The sequence below is a fragment of the Lycium barbarum genome, chromosome 8 (genome assembly GCF_019175385.1).
Source record: "Lycium barbarum isolate Lr01 chromosome 8, ASM1917538v2, whole genome shotgun sequence".
NCBI lineage: Eukaryota > Viridiplantae > Streptophyta > Magnoliopsida > Solanales > Solanaceae > Lycium > Lycium barbarum.
The window spans coordinates 7,767,436-7,780,094 of record NC_083344.1 but is presented as its reverse complement, the minus strand read 5'-3'; the positions used below and the strand labels follow the sequence as shown (position 1 = coordinate 7,780,094).

The 12,659-nt window shown below is 32.7% G+C and overlaps 1 protein-coding gene across 4 annotated transcripts; it reads right to left on the bottom strand.

Moving 5' to 3' along the window:
- Positions 1 to 6,132: 6,132 nt before the first annotated feature.
- On the bottom strand, positions 6,133 to 12,099 carry LOC132605857 (uncharacterized). Of its 4 annotated transcripts, none has more exons than XR_009569478.1 (6): positions 11,905 to 12,099; positions 10,068 to 10,174; positions 7,809 to 7,890; positions 7,619 to 7,701; positions 6,334 to 6,640; positions 6,133 to 6,286 (listed from the first exon to the last, which is right to left on the bottom strand). XR_009569478.1 is itself a non-coding variant. In XM_060319117.1 (6 exons), exons 1-5 carry the CDS (start codon positions 11,944 to 11,946, stop codon positions 6,394 to 6,396), a joined length of 561 nt encoding a protein of 186 aa, XP_060175100.1. In that variant the 5' UTR covers positions 11,947 to 12,099; the 3' UTR covers positions 6,133 to 6,333; positions 6,381 to 6,393. The 4 variants fall into 4 exon arrangements, 3 of the variants coding, with proteins under 3 accessions (XP_060175100.1, XP_060175101.1, XP_060175098.1); XM_060319117.1 differs by having other exon boundaries at positions 6,133 to 6,333; positions 6,381 to 6,640; XM_060319118.1 differs by having other exon boundaries at positions 6,381 to 6,640.
- Positions 12,100 to 12,659: the final 560 nt, after the last annotated feature.

Sequence of the window (12,659 nt, the reverse complement as noted above, 5' to 3'; positions counted from 1 at the left end):
ATTTTTTTTGGCCTATAAGTTGTTTTCAGCTTATAAGCTGCTTTAGATAAGCTAAGTCAAACGGGCCCAATTATTTTTTTGAGCTTATTTTAAGCATAAAATAGTTTTAAACTGGTCAGCCAAACACTCAAAAAAACTGAAAACAGCTTATAAGCAACTTATAAGTCAATCCAAACAGGCTCTTAATATTAAAAGATGAACTTTCTTATATTATTATATTTTTCTGCAGTATAGATCTCTTATAAGTTTATTTTCGAATCACGAACGTTTTTTATCTTTTAAAAATGATCAAGTTAATTCTTGAAAAATGGATGACATAGTAGTAAATGAATTTGGGAGAAAACAAGTGGGAAGTAAGGGTATGTTTGGTATGGAAGAAAAATATTTTTTTAAAAAAATATTTTTGAACTTTTCCATGTTTGATAAGTCAAAATATTTAAACATTCAGTACGTAATTTTTGTACATTACCTATTTTGAACTTTAATTTCAATTATTATTTTATATATATTAACTTGAGGTCACTGTAGGAACCCACAAACTTCAATACCTGGATCCGTCTCTGACTCCAACTCCCCACCCCACCCGCAGCGTGTTTGCCTATGTGTATATATAGTAAGAACACTACTAATTCTTCTAAAAAAATTATAGAAAAATATTTTATGTGGACGCATTTAATTCTTTCATACCAAACACACTCTAAATAGTTAAATTGAAAAGTATAATAATGGAGCACAATGTAAAGGAGAAGGATATTCGAAAGACAGGAAGGAATGGAGATAGGAATTAGGATGTCATTTTCTGTCATAAATTAGGACTGAAAGAGACATCTATCTTCAAACCTATAATTTTTGTCCACAATAAAAATGATTCCTTGAATTTAGTATACACCTTATTGTTCGTATATATGTCAAGCATGTACTCCACCTCTTCTTTATCTTTTCCTTCTATTTTTTCTAATATTTTCTTAGTTATCCATTCATCACAAATTTGCTAGCTACTGAATACATAAGAAGTGGGAAAAAAATAGTCATTTAACAGTGAGTTCATCCTTTTATAGCTGAAAAAGAAACACATTTATCCATATCTTTTTCAATTTATCTTCGTGATCACATGCATGCGCTGTGCGTATATAGAGTTAAAAATGATAATATGTAGTAATAATTTTAACAGTCTATTAAGCCATTAAAAATTGACTTGCAGTAGTTAATTACATTACATTTGTTTTTTTGGGATCAATGAATGGCATATATATTCACCCAAGTTCATAAGAATATAGCATTTAGCCCTAAGGCATCATAGCATGGAAATGCAAGAGCTTTCTTTACATCATACTTTGTTAAAAGAAAGCGAGCCAGAATTTTAAAGTGATCATGAATTTGTGACACAAAGATTTTTTTTTCTTTTTTTTAGAAAATCACCACATTCGTTTGTTTTTTTGTTTGAGGAATATCAAGTATATAGTACTACTGAGTAACAAAATAAACAAAAATAGGACTAAGTTCTTTTGTTAAAGGGGTGGAGCCACTAAGGGGCAAGTCGTCGAAAAAAATACACTGTATATACATGGTTAAAATTATTTTTCACATTTATATAATAGATGTTGAACCCTCTTGACTTATTCATGTGTTTACTTGTTTATATTTTTTAATCACCTTAATAAAAATCTTAATTTTGCCACTGTTAATAACAAAAGTAGAGGTATAAGTCTAGGGAAGTAAATCGGGCTTCTAAGTTTGGACTTAGAAGGGGAGGATGGTAAGGAAATTTAAAGGGGTGATTTTCACGAGGGAACTTTGCACTCTTGGCCAATTGGCACCATATTCCTCGAATTAAATTTTTTTAATCACAAAAATTTTTACTGAATCCCTCGATACGTAGATATTTCTTCTGAAATTTTCATACCTTGCACTTGCATAAAGAAATGAAACTTTTAAAATAAGTATGAAGAAACAGGACCACTTCAATTTAGATTAGTTAGTGGTACATAATTATCTTTTTAAGTTCAATTGCATTAACGACAGGACTACTATTACTAGTTACTCCACTAGCTAGTTATGTAGCTATTCAACACCTCAAAGGTCATTTCAGGCTTATCTGATCCCAAACTAAATGCAAGTGTCATCAATATAATTAATCACTTAATTTGTGTTAATTTACTGCTTAGACATGTTCTTCAGAACTCGTAGAGGTAATTTATCTAGCAATAAGAATATACCATGCGGTTTTACTATAATTTTTCTCAAATAATGCACAATAGTTCGTCATCCAAGAGGTTAGCATGGGAAGAAAGAATACTGATTTTGCATGAAGAACAAAAACTATAGATGAAAAACCAGGTCCACCATAATTAATTTATTCACTCATATTATCCTTCTGTTATTTGTATTGATATACCTTAATCGCAATTTAAAGCTACTAATCCTTTTTCAGATATCAAATCTACAGTTATCCCCAACCTAAAAGTTGAAATATTTACAATGTCATATGAAGCTTCATTTCTTTTCTCGATTCTTTTATAGAACACCTGGATTAATAGACATAAAAATGTTTTTAACAGTACTTCTACCTTAGTCTCTATCAAACATATCATCACACAAGCTTAATTCCTTTAATATTATTGATGGTGCTTACGATAATATTACTGGAAAATGAGGTACGGGGGTGTTCTTAGAAATCATATATACATGTACCTTGGTAGTTGGTACTTTGTTTCTCCAAACATCTTACCTCTACTATTATTATCCAAGCAGAACTTCTTGCTATGATACATGAATTGCAATTGGCTTAGGAATAAACATAATTTCTTTGCAGATTGAATCTGAATCCCGAATAGCTTGCTTTATGCTAGTAAATGATAAATACTCACACAACCTTGTTAATGTATTGCTTGATGATCTTGGAGGGTCACATGTACAACACATTTCCAGAGAAGTCTAACATTGTCGCTGATAATTTGTTTAAATATCATTGTAATAGTATTAAGACTACTAATGTGCTGCGTTTTAGTTTCCCGCCTTCATTTGTGTGTGACTATCATGTTAATAACCTTTTAAGTTTGGCACGAGGAGCAAAGTACGTTTTGTAATGACTAGTTAATATATAAAATGTCTTCTGAAGAAAAAAAAAAATTACAAACCTCTCCTGGTTATGTATGCATTTAACATATAAGAGTTTTTTTGTATAAAAAAGATTATTAGTTTATGTATCAAGTTGGGCCAAAATATCTCTTTTCATATCAATATATTATCTTATAAACTTAGCTAGTTATTAATTTGTCAGATTGGTTGCATGTTGAAACTTGAAACGGATCAAAAAAAGTTATCCAAGCAAATATTAATTTACCCAGGTTGATAATAGCATATAATAATTTGAAACAATGTTTAAAATTTACGTAGGAGTGAACATTCAGGACACTTGACCTGGTCATAATTAATGTTAAATTTTACACTTCTTATTTTCACTACACCATCCTCCAATGAACCAATCAATTTCAAAATTCTTGAAATTTAAGTGAACTGTCTACCTTCACTAGTTCAAATTTAACAATACTGTCTAAGCCTAAACTGGTTGAAGCCAAAAGCACTCCCTATCTCTGTCAATCTCTAGTCATTGCTTATGTCACTTTTGGAATTTTAAATATGTAATGTTCCATGATAATGGATCAATACTTCATTCTCAAGTTAAAAAAGCAGGTTTCTAATAAATAAACAAAAAATATAGGTTCAATCGAACCCAATATGGGACCCTAAACAATCAGTGGAGATTCTAATGGGATAGACTTCGAATAAGCTAGTTTATAGGATTGAATTAGACTCAAAAGTCTATTCCGAAACATGGTATTAAAGATAGACTCATCCCCATTATTTACTTAACGTCGATCCATGTTATATTATCCATACTCTAGATGTTAGCTCAGAACGTGTGTATGGACTGGTAAGAGTGCCTCACGTTGATTGATAGAATGAATTGTTATCTTCTTATATAATTTTGAGCAATGCTCGCCTCATGAGCTAACTTTCGAAGTTAAATTAATGAATTTTTATCTCCTTATATACTTTTGAGCAATGCTCACCTCATGAGCTATCTTTCGAAGTTGATTTCAGAGGCGTAGTGGCATACAATCAATTGAACCTGCGTCTTTGATACAGATTAAAAAATCAGTAAAGTTTCAACAAATAATTAATGACTACTCATTTCTTCCGGATTTTATATTTTCTATGGAAAAGGTCCAAAAATACCCCTAACGTATGGGAAATGGCTCACAAATACCCTCCATCCATCTATTGGTCCAAAAATACCCCTCCATCCACCTGTTTGGTCCAAAAATACCCCCAACCTATTTTTTTGGCTCAAGAATATCCCTCAAACGAAAAAAAATAATTATTTTCCTATTTCGTTTTTATATAAATGAAATACAAAATATATATATATATATATATATATATATATATATATATATATATTTATCCTATTTCATTGGTATATATATATATATATATTTATCCTATTTCATTGGTATATATATATATATATATGTATGTATGTATGTATTCCTATGTCGTTTTTATATAAACGAAATGAAAATAAAATTATTTTCCTATTTTTTTATATAAACGAAATACAAAAATACAAAAAAAAATATTTTCATATTTAGTTTTTTAATAAACGAAATACAAAAAAAAAATTACTATTTCGTAGATATACCAACGAAATGCAAAAAAAAAAAATTATATATATATATATATATATATATATATATATATATATATATATTTTTCCAATTTCGTTTTTATATGAACGAAATTAATTTTTTTTTATCCTATTTCGTTTTTTAATACACGAAATGCAAAAAAAAAAAAATTATAATTTCCTATTTCGTTTTTTTATTCACGAAATGCAAAAAAAAAAAAAAATTTCGTTGATTAATTCACGAAATGCAAAAAAATAAAAATAAAATAAATAAATAATATATGTGTCCAATCAAAACAAGCCATGTGGCATTTTAAAATTGAAAAAATACCATCAAAATTAGGGTGTTAGTTTGAGGGGTATTCTTGAGCCAAAAAAATAGGTTGGGGGTATTTTTGGACCAAATAGGTGGATGGAGGGGTATTTTTGGACCAATAGATGAATGAAGGGTATTTGTGAGCCATTTCTCATACGTTAGGGGTATTTTTGGACCTTTTCCGTATTTTCTATGGTAATTGCAGTGCTTGTTTAGTTCATGTGTGTCTTGTTGAGTAGTTTTCTTCTGAACTCCATTTGAAAAACTGGGAAAATATTGTTGGTAATACAAATCTAAAGTTGGGAAATTTGTTCTGTTGCCATTGTCGCAGTAATATTAACTTAAATAATCCTTAACTTGGCTAGTGTGTATTGATTCTTTTCATTCATTTCCGTCTTGAATGTAGATTTTTAATGTTATGGATCATCGATCTAGCAAGACACCTGAATCTGCAAACACTTCAAGAATCGAGGATCAGATCGTCTTATCTAGCTTCGAGCAACCTCTATATCCACTGAATTGTGATAAAGACGAACGGAGGAACGAGCAGTCAGCAGCAACCTATGCAGCGGAGGCTGAGTTATCAGAAATATTTGATAGGGTTCTCCTGTGTACAAACACTAAGGGCAAGAAAAGTTGTGGTAATATCAACTATGAAATGTCATCTGAAGTAGAGAAGAGTCGTAAGCGGTAAAAATACTATAACACTACAAAGATGAGTTGATTATAACTCCACGGGTTGCCCCAAGACTTTGGTGAAGTGATAAAAGCACGTGATAGGCGAATTGGCACACATCGCGAATTAGAATCCTTACATAGACAAGACCCGCGTATTTAAGTGGAAAAAGATAGAGGAGCGACCCTATTATCCACCGAGTTTTGAACCTTGCACCACCAGTCCTCGAGGATTTCTCGATTACTAAAAAAGGAAATGGAAAAGGTCCATGGATTGCTTCAGTGCAGAACTAAAGATGTATTGTCAAGTAGCGTTAACTTTATACTTCATTTACTTGTGATTTTTCTCATAACAGACTTATTACCCAAATTTTCTCATGCATACATTTATTTGTGCCTATTTCTTTAGAACAAACCTAGCAGAAAAAATCACATATGCAGACGCAAAGAATTGTGACAAGCCAAAAATAAAAAAGGCTAATATAATTGATACAAAATTGACTCACTGATAAAATTAATTCAGGATCACGATAGATCCATAAGTGTTACCATCCCCAACATAAATTGAAAATACAGAAATTTTCTAAATAAGTAAACAAAACCACCTTCAAGTTACACTTACCGCCTTCTCTTTTGCGACTTTGGAGGTCACCTTTAAGTTACACTTACCGCCTTCTCTTTTGCGACTTTGGAGGTCACCTTTAAGTTACACTTACCGCCTTCTCTTTTGCGACTTTGGTGGTTTCAGAACACTCCAGTCAAGTCTATGTGGCTTTTTGGATCTCCCGCTACTACTAGGTGACGACGCTGGATCATCCAGAACTCTCTTATGTGACTTGTTTGAATACTGCGCCTCAGAGGATGTATCGTCTTGCTTAGATTTAAGATCTTCGTTAGGATCGTCATACGAGTCATCCAAATCAGAGCTCTCCAACTCACATTGTGATGTTCCATTTTCTCTGTGGCAATGAACAGAAAGTAGTTACAGATCTGAGGGAATTTCCGCAATCCATGGCTTAGCAAATCAATAAGCTAGCATTCAAAGATGTTCAGTATAAAATAAACAAACATTGGACTCCACAATATATAAAATATAAATAACAATTGGACTCCATAACTCGACTCGAAAGACAAATGAAATGCCTAACAAGACATTCAACGTATATAGGACTCGCAAGTTATTGAAATGCACCCAATCCAACATACTCCCTCCGTCCCATTTTATGTGACAATTTTTGACTTGACAATGGAATTTAGGAAGAAAGAAAGCCTTTTTAAACTTGTGGTTTGAAACAAGCCATAAATACGTGTGGCTATAAATCATCTCCTTAAGGGCGCAGTGAAAAAGTTAAAAGATTTTTTTGTTTTTTACCCCTACCCCCTTTTGCTCCCTTAGTGACTCGAACCCACAACCTTCAGGTTGGAGGTGGAGGGTACTTACCATCTGAGCAACTCCCTCTTGTCAAGTTAAAAGATAAATTATTTCTAAAATATAAAAAATGTGTCATTCTTTTGGGGACAGGCAGAAAGGGAAAATGTAGTCATATAAAACAGGACAAAGGGAGTAAAATATATAGAAATCAAGAAACTCCAATGCAATCATTGGGACAAAAGATACCTTCGCACCTTACATTTCTTAAACGATTTCCCCTATTTTAATTGACCATTTTGTTTATAAATTGCATTAGTCCTTTTACGTGTAATCGGATTTCTTTATGCTATCTTTAATGAACCAAAGCCATCAGTAAGAAGGAATTTTCTACATATTCGGCTAAACAATACACTAGGAGGAAGTAAACCTATTTTCTTATCAACGAAACAGATGCGAAAAAGTCAAGATGGTATATACCAGAAGTAATGGGCCATAATGCCTACTGTATAACAATAATGCACAAAATAGAAAAAGTTACAATGAAAACTTTAAGCATCAAACTGACCTTTTAGACATTTTTTCAGTTGTCTCCGAAGAACAAGCAGCAGAACCTTCCGCACGTGGTTTTGAAGCTTCTTCACTCAATTTCTACCAAGACAAGTCTTTCGTGAGACAGGATAACAAAACCACAGGAGAATAGGAAGAACCGAACAGTCTTCACAAAGTATCTTAGGTCATGCAAAACATATACTCACATCAATAGAAGGATTAAAACCTTGAAAAGACATCCGACCCTTTATAGCCCCAGGGTGGGGATCCCCTTCCATAACGATAACACTGAATGTGAAAAGGCAATAAAGAAAAATCTCAGGAAAATGTATTTGTATAAAACAAAGAAAAATATGGAAATAATGCAAGAAACACGTATCTTTGAATATTTAATTTTAACCAAAACGCATAGTGTCACATAGTAAGTGAAATAGATTCCATCAAGCTTCAAATTTGTAAAAAGGATTATTATATACGGAATTCCTAAAATATTACTTTTATGCACTTGGCTCATCATTCCGACGTAATTTTAAGTTGCTAACGTCCAATATGCCCTTATAAAACATCTAAACTCTAGTGCAAGAAAAAGTTACTTTAAGATAATTTTCTTAGTTCAAAATACTGACAACCATCTACAGGAAAAAGCTATACGAAGCAGACGAAGCAGTGTTATCAAAGGCGCGCTTTAAGCGCGCTGAAGCGAGGCTCAAAACATGTTGAGCGCTTCGCCTCGCTTTATGTGCGCTTTAGTGTCGTCATCAAGGCTCTAAGACGTACTTTCCTTGCCAACGAGCCTCTCTTGAGGAGGTGACACTAGATGATTGATATTTCACTTTATCGTAATATTTTTACAATTTTTTTGTCCATATATTTGTTATTCATGCTTATTATTATTAATCTTGGACTAAACATATATATATTTGTATTTTGCACCATTGCGCTTCGCCTCGCTTTATGTGCGCTTTAGTGTCGTCATCAAGGCTCTAAGACGTACTTTCCTTGCCAACGAGCCTCTCTTGAGGAGGTGATGATTGATATTTCACTTTATCGTAATATTTTTACAATTTTTTTGTCCATATATTTGTTATTCATGCTTATTATTATTAATCTTGGACTAAACATATATATATTTGTATTTTGCACCATTGCGCTTTTTTTCATTAAAGCACACGCTTTATTTGCGCTTTGCGCTTAAAGCCCCAGCTGACCCTAGAGCTTTTTTGCGCTTTTCGCTTTTGATAACACTGATACGAAGTCAGCTTTTCTCAACATGTCAAATATCATATTTGAGCAACCTAAATAAGAATACATCTTCATGCTAGTGCTATCACTGGAAAGAAAGAAATACATACTTGATAACATATTTAACCATTTAAAATTTACTGAATTAGTCCTTTATGCGCCCTTAAAAAGATAGTGAGTGCTCAGGAACAGCCTAAATCTGGGCAGCAAACTTGACACTAGCTAGATATGAGAAATCTAGTCTCGGTGGTATTAAACTTGGTGCAGCTCTGAACTAAATCCAAATAGATTCAGTCCAAGGAAAATTTAAATTGCAATAGTCCTGGGTTAACATTGGTCTCAAAATAAAAGGTGCAAACTAAAAAATGGTGTATACTCTTAGAGGTTGTTTAGTTGCTGGTTAGGAAGGGAGTTATTCATGTATTAAACCATTCATAACTAATACTCCGTATCATGTTTGGTAGCTTTTTAGTTACTTATAAAATTTAGTTGCTGGTTAGGAAGGGAGTTATTCATGTATTAAACCATTCATAACTAATACTCCGTATCATGTTTGGTAGCTTTGTAGTTACTTATAAAATTCAGGACACAAAGTATGGTGTTTGCTTACCAGCTTACAATCCCGCATAACTAATAGGTGTATAAGTTATGAGGAAGTCTATGTATTATTTATGCAGGATAGAAGATGGAATAAGTAATACATGAATAACTAAACCCTGCATAACTAAACTGCATAACTAATCCTTGCATTACTAATACCGGCATAACTCTAACCAACAATCAACCAACCCCGACATACCCAAAATATGTAGGAAAGAAGTATCTTATCATATTGAAAAGTGAGCAAGATGAAGATATGACAAAAATTCTAAGGCTAAATGCACAAAGAGGCAAGGAATCCCATTTAAAGGAGCTTGTTAAACTGAGAATGATAACATCAGTTAGGTACATTCCTTTTCTTCTCCAGCCCTCTTTCTTCTTCATTATCTTATCAAATTCCTCATATCTTAAATCTGGCATTATGGTAAAACTACGACAATGTTCAACCCAAAAATGATTCCTCGTCAAACGATTTCCAACTGCAAATAGTTCCTTCCAGGAGTATAATTGTGGTCATACTTCCATAGTACAATTTATACAAACTATAATACTAATTTTTTAATATCCTAGGCCAAGTCTCATCAATTGAAAAACAAACAAGAAAATTTGGAGGAAAAAGATACCATCTTTTGCGAGCACTGGAGGATGGGAAGTTTCCATCAGGTATCACTTCTTCTTCTTCTTCTTCTTTCTTAGGCTTTTCCTCTCTCAGAGCTGCCCTTTGCATAAACTGCAAATACAAAAACATCAAAAACCCTTAGATACAACAACAATTACGCCTCAATCCCATATACTTAAGGGTCATTTAGTAGGAGGTATTAGAAAAAATAATACATGTATTAGCTTTGGTATTATTAATTCCTTGTTTGGTAGTGTTTTTCAACCTATGTATAACTAAGATAGGTATTAGTTATGCACCCTCAATACATTTATTAGTTATACATAGCAAACTAAGGTATTAGCAATACAAGGGTTATTAATACATGGATAAGCATGGTTAAAGACGGAACTGCCCTTAGTACACCAAACCAAACAGTGCATCAGAAATAATGCCAACATAATTAATCCTAGCATAACTAATCCCAGCATTACTAATACACCATATTAGTACTATTCTTATACACCCTACCAAACGACCCCTTAGTGTGAGCTATATGAATGATTAGTATCCATCCCCCTCTATTCAGCTCTAATATTCAGAGAATTAATTAAAGTTTAGATTTCTTTCAAAGCTTTCAATAAATTACAACAACCCTCTTCCGCAATTTTAGGCTTGGAACAGGCTGCGCTTTGCAACACTCACATATAGAGAGTTAGCAAAAACTTTTAAATAACAACAACTTACCCAATGTAATCCCACGGGTGGGGTCTGGAGGAGGGTAAGATGTACATAGATGTCGGGTAGAGAGATTGTTTCCTATAGACCCTCGGCTCGAAAGAAAAGAAAAGAAAAGAAAAGAATAGAATAGAATAGAATAGAATTTGAAGCATGGTATCAAGTAAATATGACAGCACAATAGCAAGATACAAAGCAAATAAAAACAACATATAGTAATACACATTGAAGAAACGAAACTACCCGATCACTAACTAAATACTACTAGTAAGGAGAACATTCGGCTGCCTAATAACCTTCTAGCCTAATCTTCGACTTCACCTTCCTATCTAGCAAAAACCAAATAAAGCCAATAATTTACAAAGGGCTAGATCGCAAGTTGAGAAAATTATGTCAGAACAAAAAAAAAAAAAAAAAAAACCATAACACAGTTAAGGTTTCCTTAAAATTGTAACCTTTTACTAAACGGGGTTGCTAATTACCTAGGATTATTCTTGGCTTTCCCTTAAAGTTGTAACCTTTTACTAAATGGGGTTGCTAATTATCTAGGATTATTCTTGGCTTTCCCTTAAAGTTGTAACCTTTTACTAAATGGGGTTGCTAATTATCTAGGATTATTCTTGGGTTTCCCTTAAAATTGTAATCTTTGACTAAATGGGGTCACTAATTAAACCAATAAAGCCAAGAATAATCCTAATTTATTTACTTATTTATTTTACAAACAGAGTAAAAGGAACCAAACTGAATGTTAACTTTTTTACCTTCAAGTTCCTCAAGGTACTGACAGTAAAAACCTTTTAATAAAGCCAATAATTTACAAAGGACTAGATAACAATTTGAAAAAATTATGTAAGAACCAAAAATACTAAAAACCCAGTTAAAAAGTTCCAATTTTTATTTAATTTACTAACATAGTAAAGCCACCAACTTGAACATTCCTTTTTTTTTTTTTTTTAACCTTCAAGTTCCTCAAGGTACTGATAGCAAAAACCTTTTAATAAAGGCAATAATTTACAAAGGGCTACATAACAAGTTGCAAAACATATGTAAGAACAAACCCACAAAACCCAGTTAAAAATTCAGTAAAGGTACTAAATTGAACGTTAATTTTTATTTTATTTTACCTTTAAGTTCCTCAAGGTACTAGATAATTCACGCTTAGCCATTCTTGATTTTTAGAACCAACTTCTTGGGGCGCACCAAAACTGAACTAACTTGCTATTCTTGATTTTCCGGGGACGGCGTCGAGCAAAATTTGAAAGGGCTAAAAAAAGATGGTCAGGGAATGAAAGGATTTTTGTTCAGTTGAAAATAACAGTTTTGGTCTTAATTCTAATGGGAGTATAGGGTTCATTAATTGGGCTTGTCCATGTTTAATGATGGCCCAATGTAAGATTAAAAGTTTGGTTTGTTTGCATAAATAGCCGAATGGAGGGCCATTGTTTAAATAATAGTAACAAAATTTAATATTTGGCAGCTTAAAAATCAATTTTAGATATGCGGAACTGGAGTTGAAAATCCGATTCTAAGTAGGGCTGGGCATAAATACCGAAAACCAAAAAACCGAACCAAAACTTCAACAAACCGAACCGAACCGAACTAGTTTGGTTCGGTGTTTGGTGTCCACCGTTAAAAAACCGAAACCGAAATAGCCGAACCGAAGTTTGATAAAACCGAACCGAAAAACCGAACGCGCACCGAAATTTAATACATTACCCAAAAAAATTAAAATAGTCCAGGCCCATTAAGTTTAAAGCAAAAAAAACCCCAATTGTAATAAGTTCTCTTTTGCATTTGTATGCCTAATTTCCACTTCAATTGAGAAAATCAAATATCCTTAACAAAGAAAGGTAACTGGGATGTGTCTTTAGGATTAATG

Bases quoted from the DNA above. Each gene is read 5' to 3' on its own strand.
- LOC132605857 (XM_060319117.1), bottom strand. From the start codon at position 11,946: ATGGCTAAGCGTGAATTATCTAGTACCTTGAGGAACTTAAAG. The intron at 10,175-11,904 runs GTAAAATAAAAT...TTGTATTTGCAG, and splicing joins GTACCTTGAGGAACTTAAAG to TTTATGCAAAGGGCAGCTCT. The intron at 7,702-7,808 runs GTGAGTATATGT...TTGTCTTGGTAG, and splicing joins GTTTTAATCCTTCTATTGAT to AAATTGAGTGAAGAAGCTTC.